At 58.7% G+C, this 22571-nt stretch overlaps 1 protein-coding gene across 1 annotated transcript; it reads right to left on the reverse strand.

Moving 5' to 3' along the window:
* Positions 1–16006: 16006 nt before the first annotated feature.
* On the reverse strand, positions 16007–22563 carry TLCD3B (TLC domain containing 3B). Its single transcript, XM_076360650.1, has 5 exons — positions 22445–22563; positions 19616–19699; positions 18685–18904; positions 17395–17490; positions 16007–16285 (listed from the first exon to the last, which is right to left on the reverse strand). The coding sequence occupies exons 2-5, from the start codon at positions 19672–19674 to the stop codon at positions 16007–16009; spliced, it is 654 nt and encodes a 217-aa protein (XP_076216765.1). The 5' UTR covers positions 19675–19699; positions 22445–22563.
* Positions 22564–22571: the final 8 nt, after the last annotated feature.

Consider the following 22571-nt stretch of genomic DNA (forward strand, 5'->3'; position numbering starts at 1 on the left):
GCAGCAATAAACTGCCCATCTTCTTCTGCAAATCTCGTTGCACTCATAATGTAACCCATTTTAGGCTGAGACTTTCTTTGTAGGTTTTTTTTTGGCTTTTCTTAGTTGTAATAATGCTGTCCACAAAAGAAGAAGTGTCCTTCTTCATCTGCTTCTGTTTCAGCATCCACCTGTGTTTTGTGATCCATGGACTGTGTAAATGAGGAGCCGTGCTCTCTGCGTGTTTAAACAAAATTTTGTGTCACCTGGTGCCAGGGTAAAAGTGTGTCGAACAGCGGCTCAGAGCTGGCCTCTTTCATAGCATCTCTGTAATAAAATAGCATCTCCCCGGTGCAGAGCTTTCATGCCAGGCTCTTTCTCCAAAGCAGCCCGAGGAAGTTCCTCTTTGGAACATCTCCTTGTGTTCCGGAGTAAAAAGCTCGTGCCTGTTTGTGGCCTTTTAGAGACACAGGACTGGATTTAGGAGTCACCAGTCGGGCTCTAGTGACAGGCAAGATGGTGAGCGTAATTGAGGGACACACCCAGAGCTTTCCCATGGGTAACATTGAAGACACCCATCCTCTAAGAAAAGAAGCCGGACCTCCCTGGAGTGGTGATTCTCCAGGGTCAGCATGTTCCTGGGGTTGTGTTGGGATGGAGGAGATCGGCAAAGATTGGGATTGGGGCCTGAAGTCCAGGAGATGGGCAGACCTCCTCTGGGCACTCTCCAGTCCCTCCCCACCTGTCTAGAGCGGGAATTCCCACAGAGGGACACACTAGTCCAGGTGTGGCCACACCACGGCTCCCTGGAGGGGGATGAAAACTCAAGATGTCTGGGTGGCCATGCTCCTCCTAATACATCCCCCTGTGCAGCTGGCCTTGCTCATGGTGAGCATGCACCACTGGCTCATCTGGTGTCCTTCGTAGTGCCCAGGACCTTCTCCTCAGGGTCACTGCTCAGCTGGTCACGTTCCCTCATATATGGGGTTATTCCTCCCCCCCCCCCCGATGCAGGACTGGCCACTTCTCCTTGGAAAACTTCAGAGGTTTTTGTTGGCTGAATCCCAGAGTTTCTCAAGGTCATAGCACCATAGATAAGTAACTATCAATAAACCAGCTCCAGGGACATCTGGATCAACAGACAAGCAGCGAGAATGCTGATGGCTGATGACGCTGCAGAAATATAGTTGCTTTGATAGTCATCAGTACTGTGTGTGTGTTAATTAGTGATTAGTCAAATCACGTTGTACCTGAATGTTTGAATGGTATAAGACCCCTGCGTAAGGCCACATTTGAAGAACCCCAGTTTCGCTCGGACACCTCATGTGCGTGAATAAATATTTACCCTTGTAATTCTGTACTTTGTGCCCGAGCCTCTCGCCTCAGTCAGCACGGGCCAGTTGCGAATTTTCATAACACAAGCGACTGATGGCCACTGCACTGTGGCGAGGTCTCTCCCTTCTCCATGTAGTAGATGTAGGGCAGTCCAGGAAGACAAGGCACATCACACCGGGGTCTCCACTCATCTGCCTACACTCTCAAACTGCTCTTTTTTTTCCTCTTCCCCAACCTTTACTCACCCCTTTGGTAAGACAGTCAAGGACAGACAACAAGTTTTCACAGGGGGCCTGTCAGCAGCGTCTTGTCGTTCATGGAGATCACCTTCACCTTTGTCAAAGGCCCTCGCGGGCAGCAGAGACACCACTGACAAAAAAAACCCGTTTCTTGCCTGGGCTGCACTTCCCAGCCCTGTTTCTCGCTGGCCTTGGGGACAGCAGGGTTTGCTCACTGTCACGGCATTCCATTTCAGCTTTAAGTTTCCAGATGCCGTCCACTTGGCCGTGTCTCTGCTGTGAAGCAAAGCCTTTGCACACAGAAGGGCTTTGACGCTTGGGGACGGGTTTCCTTTAAGACAAGTCAGAGCTTGGCCTGGAGCTACACCTGAGGTGCCACAGCCCAGACGTGCACCCGTGCCCTCAGCCAGGGCAACAGACAAGTGGAGCGAGAGCCTGTGCTTTTTGACATCGGTAGAGTAACAGCCAAAGCGCGGTGGGACAAGGCACACAGCTCGGAGTGCTGCAATGGATGGCTATCGGCTTTTCAGGAGAGACAGGCTGGAAGGATCAGGAGTGGGGTTCCCTGAAAGTGAAGACTTTAACGGGATGTATGGAGCTCCTCTGTGGGGGCGGGTGAAGAGTTTGGTGATCCCTTGTGAGGGAGGGTCAGAGGAGAGGCCAGTAAAAGTGGCCTCTCGTGGTGGGAGATAAGGAACCCGCAGTCAGGGTGAGGAAGCGGGTACAGTCTTTTTGAAGGATCCCAAGGAAGCCTCTGGCTGTAGAAGCCTGGGTCTCCCTGGGGCCTGCAATGACCCTGGCATTTTCTGAAAGGGGAACACAGCAGCACGCACAGTCCAGGCGGTTCCTGGAGCGTCTTAGGACAACGTCTTAGCACAGCGGCCAGACGGGCCGACGAACCCGGATGTGATACTTGCAAGCAAGGAAGAGCTGGTCAGAGGTGGGAAGATTGGCTGTCGTGGCCCTGAAATAGTGGGGTGCCAGCACCCGAGGGGAGTGAGGGAGCAGAATGGAAGACTGCAGAGGTTGGACCTCAGAGGAGCAGACTTCTGCCTCTTCTGGGGAGCTTTAGTGGGGATCTAATTGTCAGCACCACTGAAGGGCAGCAGAGCTCAGTACAGCTGGTCTCCAAGGACAGCATCCTCCAAGCAGAAGATTTGTCTGTATCAAAAATCAGTTTGGAACCTGAAAGCGAATTCCAGGCAATCATAACGAGCTTTTCCTCCTTCAGGAACACTTCCAGAAGAAAACAAAGATACTGACTGGACACTGCTGGATTTCGTAAGAGTAGGTAAAGACAGATCTGAAATCCTCCATGTCCTTTTTGCCTCAGACTTCACCAGCAAGGTCTCCCAGGCCTTTGTGCCTCAAGGCAGGACTCTGGAGGAGAACGGCCAACGGAGGACAGGAATCAAATCAGGGGCTACTTGAGCAAACTCCACCATTACCAGTACGTGGGAATGGCCGGGTCACATCCAGGGGTGCTGAGAAAGTAAGACAATGTCACAGTGAGACCACTCTCTGTCATCTTTGAAAGGTCATGGAGACTGGCGGGACTCCCGGACATCTGGCAAAAGGTAAAGGCTGCACGCATCTTTCAGAAAGGTCCAGGGAATGAGCTGGGGAGCTAAAGGCTGCTTAGCTTCACTTTAGGTGAGGAACGTGTCCCAGAGCATGTCCTCTTGGATTGCATTTCTGGGTGCCTGAATGAGAAGGTGACTGGATCAATATTGTCTGGAGATTGGTGATATCACTTAACGTGTAAGAAACAAAGAAAAAAAATGAAAAAAAGAAGGAAGCCTATCTTATTGCTGTTTAGTATTGAAATCTATTGACTTCTGAAATCTCTCTAATTAGCCACGTGAGAACTGAGGAATTAAGGAAAACTACGCACAGACACTCGGCTTGTTAGGGCGTTTTGCATGTTAATGAGCCCTCTAGTGGCAAGATCCTGCAGGTCCTGGCAGATTGAAGAAGCCTCAAGAGAAGCAAAAGTCAGCAGCAAAACTCCAAGTTCCTGAGGGTGTTAGCAGGCCCCACTGATGTCCATCACCGGAGAGACCGTGGAGGGCATGACCAGAGAAGATTCCCGTCCCTGGGGACTGGTGAAGGAGAAAGTCAGAAGCGCTGGTTGCAGGTGGAAAAGCAAATGTGGAGGTGGCTCTGAAAACCTTGGCTGCATTTCATCAATCAAGAGAGCAAAGCTCTGAGCCCTGTCCCCTGGGAAAGGGGATTCTTCCCTCATGGGAGTCTCAGGGCTTTTCCTGGGGGCGGTGAGAGGTGGGGGTGTGCAATGCTGAGTGCAGGACAGCGGTAGGACACGTCCCAGCCTGTGTGGAGGTGAGGAGGCAACAAGGCACTGGGACCATAAGGAACTGCTGTCCTCTCATGGGCCCCAGTGGAAGAGACAAGCAGCCACAGCCGAGGGGACAAGGATGTCAGTTCTGTTGGGGGGGATGTCCCAGCCCCACCAAGGCCCTTGGTTGTCCCCACCACAGGCTGTCCTACGCCTGTGCCTGTTTCCCTGAAAACTTTAACCACCTCCTTGGTTCCCTGCCTCACTCTGACCCGGGATCTCCCAAGCTTTACTGGTGTCCTTCTGTCCCCAGCGGTTGTGTCTTCAAACGCAAAGTTTGCTGAGGATTTGCCAGTGCCTGTGAGTTCCCAACAACCCACCCAGCTTCTTCCCAAGCCCTGCTAATGCTCCCCTAGCACCCAAGATGTCCTAGCCCCCAGACTTGCTTGAATCTTCACTCCATATGCCAGCACTGACCTGCGCAGCCTCCTCCTTCTGCTGCCTCGAATTATAAAAAAAATCAACTTATTTCAATTCAGCATGACCCCCCACCACCACCACTTACCCATGCTATTTCAGGTCTTCTTCCTACCTTTAGCACACTTATTGCTACACGTACACCGCTCTCTCACCTGCACTGCCACGTGTCTCACAAATCCTTCCCTCTTTCCCTGCAGTGACAGAACCTCATCCCGGGAGAACCTCCAGGCTCACGGATGTTTCCTGAGGTCCATCCAAGCGTGGGGAGTGAAGGAGGAAAAGAGAGCAAGGTCCTTCCTGCCATATTCCCGGGACAAACATCCTCCGCGTCTCCTCTGCCAACAGCCGTCAACTGCCTTCCCTTTCTGGGCTCTGACATGGTTGTGAGGATTTGCTAAAGCCAGCAGCCATCACTTGGATTCTCACTGATGAGCCCCGACTCTCTCTCCCAGACCTCCACGCGGGCAAGCACTGCTGCTCAAGGCCGCTTACGCTTCAGAAGAGGCCTTGGATCTGCCTGGTGCTTATCAACTATCTTCCTGGCTCCCTCCAGCGCCCATGGTGAGCTTTCTTGTCCATAGCAGGGCCTTTATGACCATCTTTTATGAAATCATTGTCCTTTTATGATCTTCTGTGCAGAAAGAGTAGTCACAGGAAGGCATCAAACACCCCAGAAGGGATGTCAAGCGAAGTGCCAGTAAGAACCAGGTGAGCAACGCCCACGGCTGCGGCTTCCTTGCAGGGAGTCCCTCCTCAGAAGGGGAGCCAGCCTCTGCCAGCCTGGGGAGGGAAATCAGCAGTGGCCGTGCCACCTGGGAACACAAAGGGTGACTTTTGCAAGACCGCCCCGCCTCTGAACCGCTTTAGATATGTACTTCTGGACTGGGGGGTCATGCTGTATATTGCAAATACTGATTTAATTGGCATTGCCCAAAGTGGCTACCACAGACGCCAACTGCTCCACTGCCGGTATTTATATTTAGGCAGATTCATGCTTGTGGTGGTGCAGATACTGGTATTCTTGGGGAAATCACACAAACACTTGAAGAATAATGGAAGGATTACCATCTTAGTGGCCCTCCAGTGAGGTGGCTCCTCTTTGCCAATGTCTCACTGTCATTGCACAGGGTCTAAACCTGCGCAAGTGTTCTGGGTGTGGTGTCAAAAGCGCTGAGCAGAGGGGGATAATCGCTTCTTCTGGCTGTGGTCCTGCTCATAGAGCCCAGGATCCTCTGCTGGGTCATGTTTTGCCTAATGAAACTCAAGGACCGCCAGAGCTTTTTCCAGAGCTGCTACCCAGCTGCGCAGCCCCTGGCCTCTGTCCCTGCAGCCTGTAATCCCCCTGCTCGGTCCTTGGCTCTTTTTAGCAGATGTATACAAGATTTGCCTTTTGCTTTCTCCAGTCATGATGACCTTCCAAAATGTACCAGAGCGGCCCTGCTATGGCATTGGCCCGGTCTCTCAACATCCTTGGATGCATCCCGTCTCAGCCAATGGACTATTAAGGGTTGACCTTACCTAAGTAACCCCTGACTTGATCTCCATCCACTGCTGGATTCTGCCTGGGGTTCTGAGGCACACGGAACTGGGAGACATTGCTGGTGAAGACAAAAGCCAAGAGTACCTCACACCTATCTACACCTACTCTTACTAAATTCAGCAGTGGCCACACATTAGCGTCATGTCTTCTTTAACTGTTCCTGAAGTAGTAACAGCTCATCGTTGGGCCCTTGAACTCCCTTGCAAGTGTCAACTCTGTGGGAGCTCTGGCTTTCCTAAAACCAACCGTATTTCTGAATTCCTCCTTTGTTTCAATCCTTGCATCCACCTCTTGTATGCTTCCTTTTTTTTATGCAGCTTCCCCATGAGTTTCCCGTTTCCCCAAGCTTCTCTCTTGATACCTCTGCTCGTTTTCCGGACTATTGGTATGCACGCTCTCATACTTGAAAGGCACTGTCCTTGAAGACCAGCTGTACTGAGCTCAGCTGCTTTCTGTGCTGCTCATATGCGACTTAAAGTCACAAGACAAGGCCAAAGCCTGCTCCTCTGAGGTCTAGCGTCTGCACTCTTCTATTCTCCTTCCCCTTGGGAGGTGAGACCCCGCTGTTTCATGGTCACGACAGCCAAGGCTGACACTGGTTTTCATATCCATGTCCATCTCTTCCTTCTTTGAGAGTAACAAATGCAGATGAGTGTCACCATTTTTGGCCAGTCTGGCAGCGGTGCTATGAAGCCCTGTGTCCCAAGCCCCTCCAAAACCTCCAGGACTGTTTGCACGCTGTTGTGGTCTCCTTCCAGTGAATGCCAGGGCAATTCAAGTCCGCAAGGGAACTTCAATGCGTTCTTTGTCTCCCACCACAATGGCACCCTTACCGGTCTCTCCTCTGACCCTCACCCTCAAGGGCTCACCCAATTTCTTCATCCCAGAGAGGAGCTGAACACATCTAAGCAGCTCCTTCACACTGGGGCCACCTCCCTCCTCATCTTTCCAGCCTGCCTCTCCTGATGATCCTGTACCCACCCATCACAGCGCCCCAGTCCTGTGAGCTGTCCCAACACGCCTCAGCTGTTATCCCCTCCAAGTGGAATGACAATCCCTCCAAGATTGCAGGCAGAGCTCCAGCTCCTCCCGCCTGTGCCCCAGGCTGAGGGCACGGGTGCATGTCTGGGCTGCAGCACCTCAGCTGTGGCACGTGTGGGCTGGGACCAGACTTAGAACGGGCAAACCTGCTACCAAGCGCCCAAGACCTCAAGTGTGCGAAGGCTTTGCTTCAGGGCGGAGACATGGTGGAGTGGAGAGCAGATGGCAACGTAAAGAAGAAATGAGGTGGCCACAAAGAAGGCAAAGCCTGCTCTCTCCAAGGCCAGAGAGAAACAGAGCTGGGCTGTGCAGTCCGAGCAGGAGAGGGGTTTGCTGTCTGTGGTGTCCCTGCAGCCTCTGAGGGTGGAGGTGAAGCTGATCTCAGGAAGGAAGAGATGATGTTGAGAGTGTCCTTGGGTGTGGACGTCCTGTGATACCAGCACAGTGAAAAATCATTGGCCTGATCCACGATTGTGGCATCGAGGGGATGGTTAAACAATGGGGGAGAGAAGAACTGGCAGGGATTGAGAGGGAAGGCACACGAGTGGGGACCCTGGTGTGATGTGCTTGGCATTCATGCACTGCCCAGCATCTACTGGGTAGAGAAGGGACAGACCGTACGTCACTGCGGCGGTGGGATTCAGTCATTGGCCCAAAGGCACCAAATCTGTCTGAGATGCCCTGGGTGGTGCCTGTCACACAACCAGTCTGAATGGGGATCGGGTTCTTGTATAGGACCTGTGCTGTCCATGTCAGCTGCATGCAGTCGTGCTGGAGCACCCTGGCATCTCACATGGCGCTACAGGCCTGTATTTGGATGTGAAATTAAGGTTCAGCGTCCCTGAATCAGTTTAGACAATGAGAGTGCAAGGGATGCACTTGACGAAACTGCCGTTCCGCTGGAAGGACATGTAGAAAATAGAGCTGTTGGAGAACAGAGGGAGAGAGGCTTCGCTCTCCCCATGGCACGTGACTCCGTTTGGTCAGCTGAATACCTCTCTAGGCTGCCCAGGACATAAGGAATATCTCCAGGTTCAGGAGTCCTACGTGTGGGCATCCGATGTCATTCCACCTGGCACGTTTCATTTCCCTCCAGCCTCCAAGAAGATGCCCCCAGATGCTGCCCTGTCTCTCAGCATTGCTCCACTAGAGCTCGCAGTCACCTGCACACATCTTAGACCACCCCCTGAACCTCAGATGGCACCAGGTGTTTGGGGCTGAACAGCTCCCTCCTGCCTGCCATCTCAATTAATGAGCATGGGAGCTGAGACAAGGAGCTGACGTGCAGGTGCCAATTTACAGGCTGCTTAGGCTCGGTATTTCCACATGTGCGGATTAAACCGAGCGTTTCTCAAGTCATCTTCTCAGCAGACTCTCTGCACATATGCATTTTTCCAGTGTCCATCCAGTTTTCCTCCTCCCATTCCCCTCCATTCACTCAGACCCCTCCCAATACCCAGGTGCTGCTTTGAGCTTCAGGCGGTTTAAAGCTTGCGGCTCCTGTCGCCCGTCTCTTTAGCCGGCTCCTTCCTTGCCTTTCTCTCTGTCCTTTCCTTCTAATCTCACGGAAGATTTTCCCACCTGTCCTGGTTTCGGCAGGGATAGAGTTAATTGCCTTCCTAGTAGCTGGTACAGTGCTGTGTTTTGGATTCAGGATGAGAACAATGTTGATAACGCACCGATGGTTTAGTTGTTGCTGAGCAGTGCTTACACTAGTCGAGGACTTTTCAGTTTCCCGTGCTCTACCGACTGAGAAGGCTGGAGGTGCACAAGAAGCTGGGAGGGGGCACAGCCAAACTGGCCAAAGGGACATTCCATACCATGGGACGTCATGCTCAGCATATAAAGCTGGGGGAAGAAGAAGGAAGGGGGGGGGATGTTCGGAGTGGTGGCGTTTTGTCTTCCCAAGTCACCGTTACGCGTGATGGAGCCCTGCTTTCCTGGAGATGGCTGAACACCTGCCTGCCCATGGGAAGGAGGGAATGAATTCCTTGTTCTGCTTTGCTTGCGTGCGCGGCTTTTGCTTTCCCTATTAAACTGTCTTTATCTCAACCCACGGGTTTCCTCACTTTTACCCTTCCGATTCTCTCCCCCATCCCACCGTGGGGGGGGGGGAGTGAGCGAGCGGCTGCGTGGTGCTCGGTTGCCGACTGAGGTTAAACCACGACACCACTCAAAAGCAGAAGTGGAATTTAGCGGAGGCAACTCGGACCTGATAGACAGCTGAGGAATGTATTTTATTCTTTACTGAACTACTCTTTTCCCTTTCTTGGTTTGGTTTTGTTCTTGTTAACTAAGGGAAACGCTGTCTCTGTGTGCAGCCACTTCTCCAAGTAAAGCTCGGTTAGATTTTTTTTTAACGTGCGTGATGTAAGTCTCGGGTGACTGGCGAGAGAAACGGCAGGTTGAGCTGGGGTGGGGTGGGTGGGATGCAGAGTGTCTCTAGAGTGTCCGACAGGAAGGGTCTTGCTTTTCCTCACGTAGTCCTACTTCATCATGAGACACTCTGGCTCGATAGGAATTGGAGATTGTTTATATTGTTTATTCTGTAAGCAGGAAAGAAAGAAGGCTGGAAAAAAAAGCATCAACCTTTTAAAATGTTATTTCTTTTTGAAATCTTCTCATTTAGACTACGCTCCTGACGTGGCTCTCTAATGAACCACACAAGAATGGAGGAATGAAAGAAAACGGCAGCGAGCCGGGGCACGTTGGGGGTATTTGGATTTCCACGAGCCCTCTGGTGCCAAGTTCCTGAACTGCAGATACTGCAAGAAGATCGAGCGAGCCTCTGAAGAAGTAGTTAAAAATGTGATTAAAACCTCCAAGCTTCTGAGGGCGTCAGTGGCCCCCCCCCCCCCTGAGGGCCAGCACAGATGGAGCCATGAAGGGAAGCCGGGGTGGAGGTGCCCCTCCCTGGTGGCTGCCTTGAACTGGAAGGAGGTGAGCCCTGGTTAGAGGTGGCAAAGGCAATGTGCAGGCGGCTCTGATGAATCCTTGATGTGTTTCATCGAGAAGGAGGGGCGAGCTCTGATCCCTGGGACCTGGGAAGGGAGATCCTTTTCCTTGTGCGTTGCTCGGGGCTCTTCCTGGAGCAGGGTGATGTGGGGGTGTGCGATGGCGGGTGCAGGACAACCCTAGGACTGCCTGAACTCTATGGGGGATGAGGAGGTAACAAAGCCGTGGGGCTGTAAGGAAATGGTGTCTCCTCGTGGCTCTTGGTGGCAGTGACGCTATTCACAGCTGAGAGGACAGAGATCTTGGTTGCGTCGGGGAAGTCGCAGCCCCACCAAGGCCCTCAGTCATCGCCACCACAGGCTCTCCCATGCTGTCCCATGCCTGCAGCAGATCTCCCGCAGACTTTGGCCACCACCCCCCCCCCTGCTTCCTCACCTCACTCTGAACCTAGGATCGCCCAGGCTTTCGGAATGTCTTTTTGCCCTAGGGAGGCCTTTTCCTTCTAACACAAAGCTTGTGGTCTTCTGGGGATTTGCCAAACCCGTGACTCCCCAAGCAACACAGCCAGGTTCTTTCAAAGCTAATGCTCCTAAGTCACCTAAGATATCCCAGCACCGTACTTACTTATCACAGAATCATAGAATCATAGGATAGTTTGGGTTGGAAGGGACCTCTAAAGGCCATCTAGTCCAGCCCCCCCTGCCGTGGGCAGGGACATCTTCAACTAGATCAGGTCGCTCAGAGCCCCGTCCAGCCTGACCTGGAATGTTTCCAGGGATGGGGCATCCACCCCCTCTCTGGGCAGCCTGTGCCAGTGTTTCACCACCCTCAGCATCAAAAATTTCTTCCTTATATCTAGTCTAAATCTACCCCCCTTTAGTTTAAAGCCATTCCCTCTTGTCCTGTCACAGCGGGCCTTGCTAAAAAGTTTGCCCCCATCTTTTTTATAAGCCCCCTTTAAGTACTGATAGACTGCAAGAAGGTCTCCCCAAAGCCTTCTCTTCTCTAGGCTGAACAACCCCATCTCTCTCAGCCTTTCTTCATAGGAGAGGTATTCCATCCCCCTGATCGTTTTTGTGACCCTCCTCTGGACCCACTCCAACAGGTCCGTGTCTTTCTTATGCTGAGGGCTCCAGAGCTGGACGCAGTACTCCAGGGGGGGTCTCACCAGAGCAGAGTAGAGGGGCAGAGTCACCTCCTTCCACCTGCTGGCCACGCTTCTTTGGATGCCACCCAGGATACGGTTGGCCTTCTGGGCTGTGAGCGCACATTGCTGGCTCATGTCCAGCTTTTCATCCACCAGTACCCCAAGTCCTTCTCGGCAGGGCTGCTCTCCATCCCTTCATGCCCCAGCCTGTATGGATACCGGGGGTTGCCCCGACCCAGGTGCAGGACCTTGCACTTGGCCTTCTTAAACCTGATGAGGTTCACACAGGCCCACTTCTCGAGCTTGTCCGGGTCCCTCTGGATGGCATCCCACCCCTCTGGCGTGTCGACCGCACCACTCAGCCTGGTGTCACCTGCAAACTTGCTGAGGGTGCACTCGATCCCACTATCTATGTCATTGATGAAGATATTAAACTGTACTGGTCCCAGTACGGACCCCTGCGGGACGCCACTCGTCACCGATCTCCATCCGGACATTGAGCCGTTGACCACTACTCTCTGGATGCGACCATCCAACCAATTCCTCACCCACCAAACAGTCCACCCATCAAATCTGTATGTCTCCAATTTAGAGAGGAAGGATCTTCTCCTACAGTGGGAGGGACTTTGCTCCCCAAGTCCCTGCCTTGAGGTCCAGCCACTGGAGAGGTGTGGGAAGAGAGGTTGCCAGTGAAGGCTGAGGCAAAAAAGTCCTTGAGAACCTCAGCCTTCTCCTCGGCCGTTGTTACCAGTCTGCCAGTGAGAAGATGGACAGTCTCCAGGGCAGGGTTGTTCTGAGCGACCACCATGATCCCAACCGTGGTCACCAGGCCAGCCAGCCAGGGGAGAAGACACTGGAGAGCAAAAGACTTTCTTGGGGTGCTTGGGCCACTCCAGGAACGTTGGGTATCGCCGGGGTGGTCTCCATTCTAAGGTGGGCTTTGACCAGATGTTCTCCAGCACCTTCAACCTCTCTTCTTCCTCTTCTCCTCTTGGATTTGACCTTGAAACTATCTCAGGACTCTGGATGTCTCCACCAGAGTGGTTTTCTTCTCAGTCAACACCCAAGGTTGAGCTTGAGACCTTCTAAAGATCTAAAGGCCACCTGGAACCATCTGAGGAGGACAAGCTTTGAGCCCGCCCAAGCTCTGGAGAAGACTTGGGCAGAGGCTTCCCACCAAGGAAGGCTGGATGAGGTGAAGGGGGGGGGGGTCTCAGCTAAGGGCTGAAGGCGCTGGGGGAGGTGGGGCTGCCCCACAGGAAGGTGAAGGTCCAGAAGTGGGGCTGCAGCTGGGGCCAGAGGACACGTGGGGCGTGGCGTGGGGGAGGAGAGGGTGGGGAGGGAGGGGGTCTGGACAATGGACACACTTAGGGGGTCCCAAGGTTGCGCTTAGGGATCCAGGGGGGTCACTTAGGGGTATGGGGGGGAACTTATGGGTCTAAAGGGGCACTGAGGGCTCTGTACTGGGATGGGGCCCAGTCTGCCCTGGGAATGGACCAGGGGATCCAGTCTGCAAAGGGACAGGACCCAGTCTGTACTGGGAGGGGATCAGGGAACCCAGTTTGGAGTGGGATGGGGCCCAGTCTGTACTGGGAGGGGATCAGGGAACCCAGTTTGGAGTGGGATGGGGCCCAGTCTGTACTGGGAATGGACCAGGGGATCCAGTCTGCAAAGGGACAGGACCCAGTCTGTACTGGGAGGGGATCAGGGAACCCAGTTTGGAGTGGGATGGGGCCCAGTCTGTACTGGGAATGGACCAGGGGATCCAGTCTGCAAAGGGACAGGACCCAGTCTGTACTGGGAGGGGATCAGGGAACCCAGTTTGGAGTGGGATGGGGCCCAGTCTGTACTGGGAGGGGATCAGGGAACCCAGTTTGCAAAGGGACAGGACCCAGTCTGTACTGGGAGGGGGTAAATGGATCCAGTTTGTACTGGGACTGCGCCCAGTCTGTACAGCACGGGGTTAAAGGGATCCAGTTGCTACCGGGAGCGGGCCAGGTGATCAAGTTTGTAATGGGAGGGGGCCGAGTCCGTACTGAGAAGGGTTAAAGGGATCCAGTTTGTACTGGGACGGGCCCCAGTCTGTACTGGCAGGGGTTAAAGGGTTCCCCAGGTTGTACTAGCCCCCCTCCCAGTACAAACTGGATCCCTTTAACCCCTGCCAGTACAGACTGGGCCCTGTCCAGTGTAAAGTGGATCCCTTGAACCCCTGGGATTTGGGGGGACTTAGGGGTGTAAAGGGGCAGTTAGGGGTCTCTGTGGGACGGTGCCCAGTCTGTAATGGGAGGGGTTGGAGAGATCCAGTCTGTACTGGAAAGGGATCAGGGGATCCAGTTTATACTGGGAATGGCCCACTCTGTACTGGGAGGAGGCCAGAGGATCCAGTCTGTACTGGGCGGGGAGGGGGGGGAAGGTTAAAGGGATCCAGTTTGGACTGGGACGGGGTGCAGTCTCTACTGAAACTGCATCAGGGGATCCAGTTTGGGCTGGGAGAGAGCCCACTCTGTACTGGGAGGGGGCCAGGGGATCCAGTTTGGACTGTGACGGGGCCCACTCTGTACTGGGAGGGGGCCAGGGGATCCAGTTTGGATGGGGAGAGAGCCCACTCTGTACTGGGAGGGGGCCAGGGGATCCAGTTTGGACTGGGAGAGAGCCCACTCTGTACTGGGAGGGGGCCAGGGGATCCAGTCTGGACGGGGAGAGAGCCCACTCTGTACTGGGAGGGGGCCAGGGGATCCAGTTTGGACTGGGAGAGAGCCCACTCTGTACTGGGAGGGGGCCAGGGGATCCAGTTTGGGCTGGGAGAGAGCCCACTCTGTACTGGGAGGGGGCCAGGGGATCCAGTTTGGGCTGGGAGAGAGCCCACTCTGTACTGGGAGGGGGCCAGGGGATCCAGTTTGTCCTGGGACGGTTCCCGGTCCGTACTGGCGGGTGATGTCATGGGGTCCCTGGCGCTGCCCCTCCCCCCCCAAGGAGGAGGCCGGGATGTCCCCAAAGTCCTTTAATGTGGGTCCGGCCGCCGCGCCCGCGGGGGAGGTGATGGGGACACCCTTGGGGTGTGACACCTGCTGGGGACGGTGACAATCCCTTTGGGACACCCCTGGGAATGGTGACACCCACTGGGGATGGTGACACCCGTGGGGATGGTGACACCTGCTGGGGACAACCCGGGTGGGGTGTCACCCCCCCAGGGGACAGTGACATCCCTTTGGGACACCCCTGGGAATGGTGTCACCCCCCCAGGGGACAGTGACATCCCTTTGGGACACCCCTGGGAATGGTGACACCCCCCTGCGGACAGTGACAGCCCTTTGGGACACCCCTGGGAATGGTGACACCCACTGGGGATGGTGACACCCGTGGGGATGATGACACCTGCTGGGGACAACCCGGGTGGGGTGTCACCCCCCCAGGGGACAGTGACATCCCTTTGGGACACCCCTGGGAATGGTGACACCCCCCTGGGGACGATGACAGCCCTTTGGGACACCCCTGGGCATGGTGACACCCACTGGGGATGGTGACACCCGTGGGGATGGTGACACCTGCTGGGGACAACCCGGGTGGGGTGTCACCCCCCCAGGGGACAGTGACATCCCTTTGGGACACCCCTGGGAATGGTGACACCCCCCTGGGGACGATGACAGCCCTTTGGGACACCCCTGGGCATGGTGACACCCACTGGGGATGGTGACACCCGTGGGGATGGTGACACCTGCTGGGGACAACCCGGGTGGGGTGTCACCCCCCCAGGGGACAGTGACATCCCTTTGGGACACCCCTGGGAATGGTGACACCCCCCTGGGGACGATGACAGCCCTTTGGGACACCCCTGGGCATGGTGACACCCACTGGGGATGGTGACACCCGTGGGGATGGTGACACCTGCTGGGGACAACCCGGGTGGGGTGTCACCCCCCCAGGGGACAGTGACATCCCTTTGGGACACCCCTGGGAATGGTGACACCCCCCTGGGGACAGTGACAGCCCTTTGGGACACCCCTGGGAATGGTGACACCCACTGGGGATGGTGACACCCGTGGGGATGGTGACACCTGCTGGGGACAACCCGGGTGGGGTGTCACCCCCCCAGGGGACAGTGACATCCCTTTGGGACACCCCTGGGAATGGTGACACCCCCCTGGGGACGATGACAGCCCTTTGGGACACCCCTGGGCATGGTGACACCCACTGGGGATGGTGACACCCGTGGGGATGGTGACACCTGCTGGGGACAACCCGGGTGGGGTGTCACCCCCCCAGGGGACAGTGACATCCCTTTGGGACACCCCTGGGAATGGTGACACCCCCCTGGGGACGATGACAGCCCTTTGGGACACCCCTGGGCATGGTGACACCCACTGGGGATGGTGACACCCGTGGGGATGGTGACACCCGCTGGGGACAACCCGGGTGGGGTGTCACCCCCCCAGGGGACAGTGACATCCCTTTGGGACACCCCTGGGAATGGTGACTCCCCTCTGGGGACCATGACAGCTCTTTGGGGATGGTGACAGCCCCAGTCTGGGGACAGCTGGGGGTCGGTGACACCCCTGGGGACACCCTGGGGATGGTGACACCCCTGCCCTGGGGATGGTGCCAGCCCCAGCTCCAGCCGTGGGGGTCCCCAGGGCCGGCGGGGGGCTGCGACTCCCCAGGGGCACCCGTGGGTGTGGCTTGGGGACATCACGGCCAGGGGACCCGCAGGGACCCCAGGGTGCCCCATAGAGACCCCACAGCACCCCACAGAGACCCCATAGCGACCCCAGGGCGCCCCATAGAGACCCCACAGAGCCCCCAGGGTGCCCACAGACACCCCACAGAGCCCCCAGGGTGCCCACAGACACCCCATAGAGCCCCCAGGGTGCCCACAGACACCCCACAGAGCCTCCAGGGTGCCCACAGACACCCCATAGAGCCCCCAGGGTGCCCATAGAGACCCCACAGAGCCCCCAGGGTGCCCCACAGAGGGGGGGTCGGGGTCCATCCGGGGCTCAGGGGGGCTGGCGGGGGGGGGGGAGGGGGGGGTTGCGGAAGAGGCGCCAAGCCCCCCGGCAGATGAGGGCGAACCAGTAGAGCTGGGGGGCCAGGAGGGCGGCGGCGGCGGCATTGTAGGCGGGGGGCAGGGCACCCGGCACCCGCAGCAGCGGCAGCCCCCGCTGGCGCCCGTAGGCCCAGTAGAGGTAGGGGAAGAGGAGGATGCGGCAGAGGAGGAAGGTCACCAGCAAGGCCACCCCGTTGAGCTTGTGGAGAGCCGTGTGTTGGCGCTTGTACTGCAAGGGGGGAGGGGAGAAGAGAGGGTGAGGGGGGGAGGGGACCCAGGCATCCGGGAGTTGGGGGAGGGGTTGGGGGGAGATGGGGTTGAGGGACACATGGTCAGCCAAGACGTTCTCCTGGGGAGCAGGTGGTTGGGGACCCATGGGCACCCAACATCTGCACGGGGGCACCAGGGGTTGAGGGACCCATGGTCACCTAAGATGTTCTCCTGGGGACACCAGGGGTTGAGGGACCCATGGCCACCCCACATCTGCCCAGGGGTTGAGGGACCCATGGTCACTTAAGATGTTCTCCTGGGGACACAGGGGTTGAGGGACCCATGGCCGCCCCACATCTGCCCAGGGGTTGAGGGACCCATGGTCACTTAAGATGTTCTCCTGGGGACACCAGGGGTTGAGGGACCCATGGCCACCCCACATCTGCCCAGGGGTTGAGGGACCCATGGTCACTTAAGATGTTCTCCTGGGGACACCAGGGGTTGAGGGACCCATGGCCACCCCACATCTGCCCAGGGGTTGAGGGACCCATGGTCACTTAAGATGTTCTCCTGGGGACACCAGGGGTTGAGGGACCCATGGCCACCCCACATCTGCCCAGGGGTTGAGGGACCCATGGTCACTTAAGATGTTCTCCTGGGGACACCAGGGGTTGAGGGACCCATGGCCACCCCACATCTGCCCAGGGGTTGAGGGACCCATGGTCACTTAAGATGTTCTCCTGGGGACACCAGGGGTTGAGGGACCCATGGCCACCCCACATCTGCCCAGGGGTTGAGGGACCCATGGTCACTTAAGATGTTCTCCTGGGGACACCAGGGGTTGAGGGACCCATGGCCACCCCACATCTGCCCAGGGGTTGAGGGACCCATGGTCACTTAAGATGTTCTCCTGGGGACACCAGGGGTTGAGGGACCCATGGCCACCCCACATCTGCCCAGGGGTTGAGGGAACCATGACCACCCCATGTCCATATGGGGATCCCAGGGGTTTGGGGGACACATGGCCACCCAAGATGTCCTCCTGCAGACCCAGAGGTTGGCTGCCCGTGGGATTGGGGACCCCTGGCCACCCCCCACCCTCGGGAGGACCCAGGTGTCTGGGCTCACCAGGATGAGGACCTTGCCGAGGCAGACGAAGGGGGTGCTGAGCTCAGCCATCAGGAGACACCCCAAGAAGAAGTCGCCCTTTCCCTGGCGCCACAGCTGGGGGGACACAGGAGGACACGGGGACATCGGGGGGGCACAAGGGGATGGGGTCACATGAGGACACACAGGTCACACAAGGACACGGGTGATTGGAGGATGAGGGAATGAGGGGTGCCTAACCTGGGCTGTCCCCATGTCGCTGTCCCCAAGGTGTCCCCATGTCCCTGAGGTGTCCCTGAGGTGTCCCCATGTCCCCATTCCCGCCCCCCATGGTCATGGGGAAGCCAACAAGCACCAAGGTGGTGTGGTGGACCTCCATGAGCGCATCCATGCCAAGCTGATGTTCCTCCATCCCATATCCCCAAGTGTCCCCAACCCATCCTATCATCCCCAGGTGTCCCCATGTCCCTATCCCCATGGCCATCGGAGAAGTCAGCATGGACTGTGGTGGTGTGGTGGCCCTCCATAACCATGTCCATCCCAAGACCATGTTCCTCCATCCCACATCTCTGAGCCAACTCCATGTCCCCACCACATCCCTGTGGTGTCCGCAACCATCCCATGTCCCTGTCCCCACTCTCCATGGCCACAGGAAAGCCAGTGAACACCATGGTGGTGTGATGGACCTCCATGAGCACATCCATCCCAAGACCATGTTCCTCCATCCCACATCCCTGAGCTAACTCCATGTCCCCAACACTTTCCTTTGTCCCCGAGCTGTCCCCAACCCCCCCCCCCCGCATCCCTGTCCCCACTCACAGTGGCCACAGGGAAGCAGACAAGCACCATGGGCAGCGTGGTGGACCTCCATAACCATGTCCATCCCAAGCTGATGTCCCTCTATCCCATGTCCCTGAGCCAATCCCCTGTCCACAACCCATCCCCATGGCATCTCCAGCCATCCCATGTCCCCATCTCCACTCCCCATGGCTATAGGGAAGGCAATGAACACCATGCTGGTGTGGTGGACCTCCATGAGCATGTCCATCCCAAGCTGATGTTCCTCTATCCCAGATCCCCAAGTGTCCCCAACCCATCCCATTGTCCCCAAGTATCCCCGTGTCCCCATCACCATCCCCACAACCATGGAGAAGTCAACAAGCACCATGGGGCTATGGTGGACCTCCATGAGCACGTTCATCCCAAGGTGATGTTCCTCCATCCCACATCCCTGAGCCAACCCCATGTGCCCAGCCCTCTCCCTTGTCTCCGAGGTGTCCTCAACCCCACCACGTCCCCGTCCCCACTCACAGCGGCCACGGGGAAGCAGACGAGCACCATGGCGGCATGGTGGAGCACCATCAGGAGGTCCTTGCGCAGGTAGGTGCCAGCGGCCGCCCTCAGGGACGGGGGAGGTGCCACTTCGTGTCCCTTCACCCGTCCCCGGTGCCAGTGACAGAGGAACATGGCGTAGACATCATAGATGAAGTAGGGGACTGCGAACTCGGGGTACGCCCCCGCCAGCCAGTGCCTGGGAGGGGGGTGTGACATCAGAGGACCCAGGCGTCCGGGGGACCTTGGGGGGACCCAATCTAAGGGACCCAGGCATCTGGGGAGTCACGGGGGACCCCAATTTGGGGGACCCAGGAGTTCAGGGACCCCCAACCAGGGGGTACCCAGGTGTCCGGGGACCCCAAGGACATCACCCTTGGGGGGGGACCCAGGCATCCGGAGAGGCCTACATCGCTCCCCTCCCCCCCTGCCCCTTCCCCTCCCGAAAGGGACACAGGGACACAGGGACACAGGGACACAGGGACACGGGTATCCGGGTTAATCCCGGCTGAGCCCCCGCGCAGCTGCTCCGCTTAATCCCCTCCCCCCCCCAAGGGACCCAGGCGTCCGGGCCACCCCTCCCCCCCCCAAGGGACCCAGGCTGTCCGGCGTGGAACCAAGCCGCAGTGGGTGAGGCGGGGGACAGACCTGGGGGGCACCCATGGGTGCTGGGGGGGTGCTGGGGGTCAGGGGCGTCATCCATGGGTGCTGTGGGGTTGGGGGGGGGGGGGGGGGTTGTCACCCATGGGTGCTAGGGGGCTGCCGTGGGTCAGGGTCATTCATCACCCACGGGTGCTGCGGGGTGCCATGGGGCTGGGGGGGAGGCACCCACGGGTGCTGGGGGGTGCCGTGGGTGGGTGTTGCCCGTGGGGGGGTGGGGGGTGTCACCCGTGGGTGCCGGGGCACTCACTGGTCATCGATGACGTGGTGGCAGGAGGAGGAGATGATGTACCCGGCCGTGGAGGCCATCACCGCCTGCACCGAGGACACCAGCCTGGGGACATGGGGGGGGGGACAGGGGACACGGGGAGGGGACGTGAGGACATGGGGACACGGGGGGGCACGGGGGGGACATGAGGACATGGGGACATGGCGGGGACAGAGGGGGGACATGAGAGGCCAGCAGCCCCTGCCACACTGTCCCCCTGTCCCCGCCATGATGTCCCCACAGTGTCCCCACCCCCCCCCGTCCCTAAGCCGTCCTTGTTCCCATCCCCATGCTGTCACCGGCACTGTCCATGTGCCACGCTAATCCCCGTCCCCAGGTTGTCCTTGTCCCCGTGCCATCCCTGTCCCCTCCCCGTCCCTGTCCCCATGCCGTCCCCATCCCCACAGTGTCCCTGTGCCACATCCATCCCTGTCCCCCCGCTGTTCCCAGCCCTGTGCCATCCTTGTCCCTACCCTGTCCCCATCCCTGTCCTGTCCCCATCCCTGTCCCCGTGCTGTCCCTGTCCCTGAGCCATCCTTGTCCCCCTCCCTGTGGTGTCCTTGTCCCCATGCTGTCCCCATCCTCCAGCCCTCCCTGTTCGCTCCCTGTCCCTGCTCTGTCCTTGGGCCACATCCATCCCTGTCACTGCAGTGTCCCTGTCCCCATCCATCCCTGTCCTTGTGCCACATCCATCCCTGTCCCCATCCCCGTCCCAGCCCTGTCCCTGTGCCCATCCATCCCCGTCCCAGCCCTGTCCCCCTCCTTGTCCCCATCCCTGCCCTGTCCCTGTCCTTGTGCCACATCCATCCCCGTCCCCATCCCCGTCCCAGCCCTGTCCCTGTGCCCATCCATCCCCGTCCCAGCCCTGTCCCCCTCCTCGTCCCCATCCCTGCCCTGTCCCTGTCCTTGTGCCACATCCATCCCCGTCCCAGCCCTGTCCCCCTCCTCGTCCCCATCCCTGCCCTGTCCCTGTCCTTGTGCCACATCCATCCCCGTCCCCATCCCCGTCCCAGCCCTGTCCCCCTCCTCGTCCCCATCCCTGCCCTGTCCCTGTCCTTGTGCCACATCCATCCCCGTCCCAGCCCTGTCCCCCTCCTCGTCCCCATCCCTGCCCTGTCCCTGTCCTTGTGCCACATCCATCCCCGTCCCCATCCCCGTCCCAGCCCTGTCCCCCTCCTCGTCCCCATCCCTGCCCTGTCCCTGTCCTTGTGCCACATCCATCCCTGTCCCCATCCCCGTCCCCCTCCTCGTCCCCATCCCTGCCCTGTCCCTGTCCTTGTGCCACATCCATCCCCGTCCCAGCCCTGTCCCCCTCCTCGTCCCCATCCCTGCCCTGTCCCTGTCCTTGTGCCACATCCATCCCCGTCCCCATCCCCGTCCCAGCCCTGTCCCCCTCCTCGTCCCCATCCCTGCCCTGTCCCTGTCCTTGTGCCACATCCATCCCTGTCCCCATCCCCGTCCCAGCCCTGTCCCCCTCCTCGTCCCCATCCCTGCCCTGTCCCTGTCCTTGTGCCACATCCATCCCCGTCCCCATCCCCCTCCTCGTCCCCATCCCTGCCCTGTCCCTGTCCTTGTGCCACATCCATCCCTGTCCCCATCCCCGTCCCAGCCCTGTCCCCCTCCTCGTCCCCATCCCTGCCCTGTCCCTGTCCTTGTGCCACATCCATCCCCGTCCCCATCCCCGTCCCAGCCCTGTCCCCCTCCTCGTCCCCATCCCTGCCCTGTCCCTGTCCTTGTGCCACATCCATCCCCGTCCCCATCCCCCTCCTCGTCCCCATCCCTGCCCTGTCCCTGTCCTTGTGCCACATCCATCCCTGTCCCCATCCCCGTCCCAGCCCTGTCCCCCTCCTCGTCCCCATCCCTGCCCTGTCCCTGTCCTTGTGCCACATCCATCCCCGTCCCAGCCCTGTCCCCCTCCTCGTCCCCATCCCTGCCCTGTCCCTGTCCTTGTGCCACATCCATCCCCGTCCCCATCCCCGTCCCAGCCCTGTCCCTGTGCCCATCCATCCCCGTCCCAGCCCTGTCCCCCTCCTCGTCCCCATCCCTGCCCTGTCCCTGTCCTTGTGCCACATCCATCCCCGTCCCAGCCCTGTCCCCCTCCTCGTCCCCATCCCTGCCCTGTCCCTGTCCTTGTGCCACATCCATCCCCGTCCCCATCCCCGTCCCAGCCCTGTCCCCCTCCTCGTCCCCATCCCTGCCCTGTCCCTGTCCTTGTGCCACATCCATCCCTGTCCCCATCCCCGTCCCCCTCCTCGTCCCCATCCCTGCCCTGTCCCTGTCCTTGTGCCACATCCATCCCCGTCCCCATCCCCGTCCCAGCCCCGTCCCCCTCCTCGTCCCCATCCCTGCCCTGTCCCTGTCCTTGTGCCACATCCATCCCCGTCCCCATCCCCGTCCCAGCCCCGTCCCCCTCCTCGTCCCCATCCCTGCCCTGTCCCTGTCCTTGTGCCACATCCATCCCCGTCCCCATCCCCGTCCCAGCCCCGTCCCCCTCCTCGTCCCCATCCCTGCCCTGTCCCTGTCCTTGTGCCACATCCATCCCCGTCCCCATCCCCGTCCCAGCCCCGTCCCCCTCCTCGTCCCCATCCCTGCCCTGTCCCTGTCCTTGTGCCACATCCATCCCCGTCCCCCTCCCTGTCCCCATCCCAGCCGTCCCCGTCCCCCTCCCCATCCTCACCCCCGTCCCCGTCCCCGTCCCTCTCCCCATTCCCCTCCCCGTCCCCGCCCTGTCCCTGCCCCGTCCTCGGTGCCACATCCCCCGGCCCCGGCCCCTCCCTGTCCCCGTCCCCCCCCCCCCGGGCCCCGCCGTACCTGGCGGCCAGGATGGCGGCGTGGGGCTCGGGGCAGCGCAGGCGGCGCAGGGCGGCCTTGGCCAGCAGGAACAGCCCGGGGAAGAAGAGCAGCCCGGCGGCCAGCGCCGCCCCGGGGGGGGCCATGG

Source organism: Aptenodytes patagonicus, chromosome 28 (assembly GCF_965638725.1).
Source record: "Aptenodytes patagonicus chromosome 28, bAptPat1.pri.cur, whole genome shotgun sequence".
Taxonomy (NCBI): Eukaryota; Metazoa; Chordata; class Aves; order Sphenisciformes; family Spheniscidae; genus Aptenodytes; species Aptenodytes patagonicus.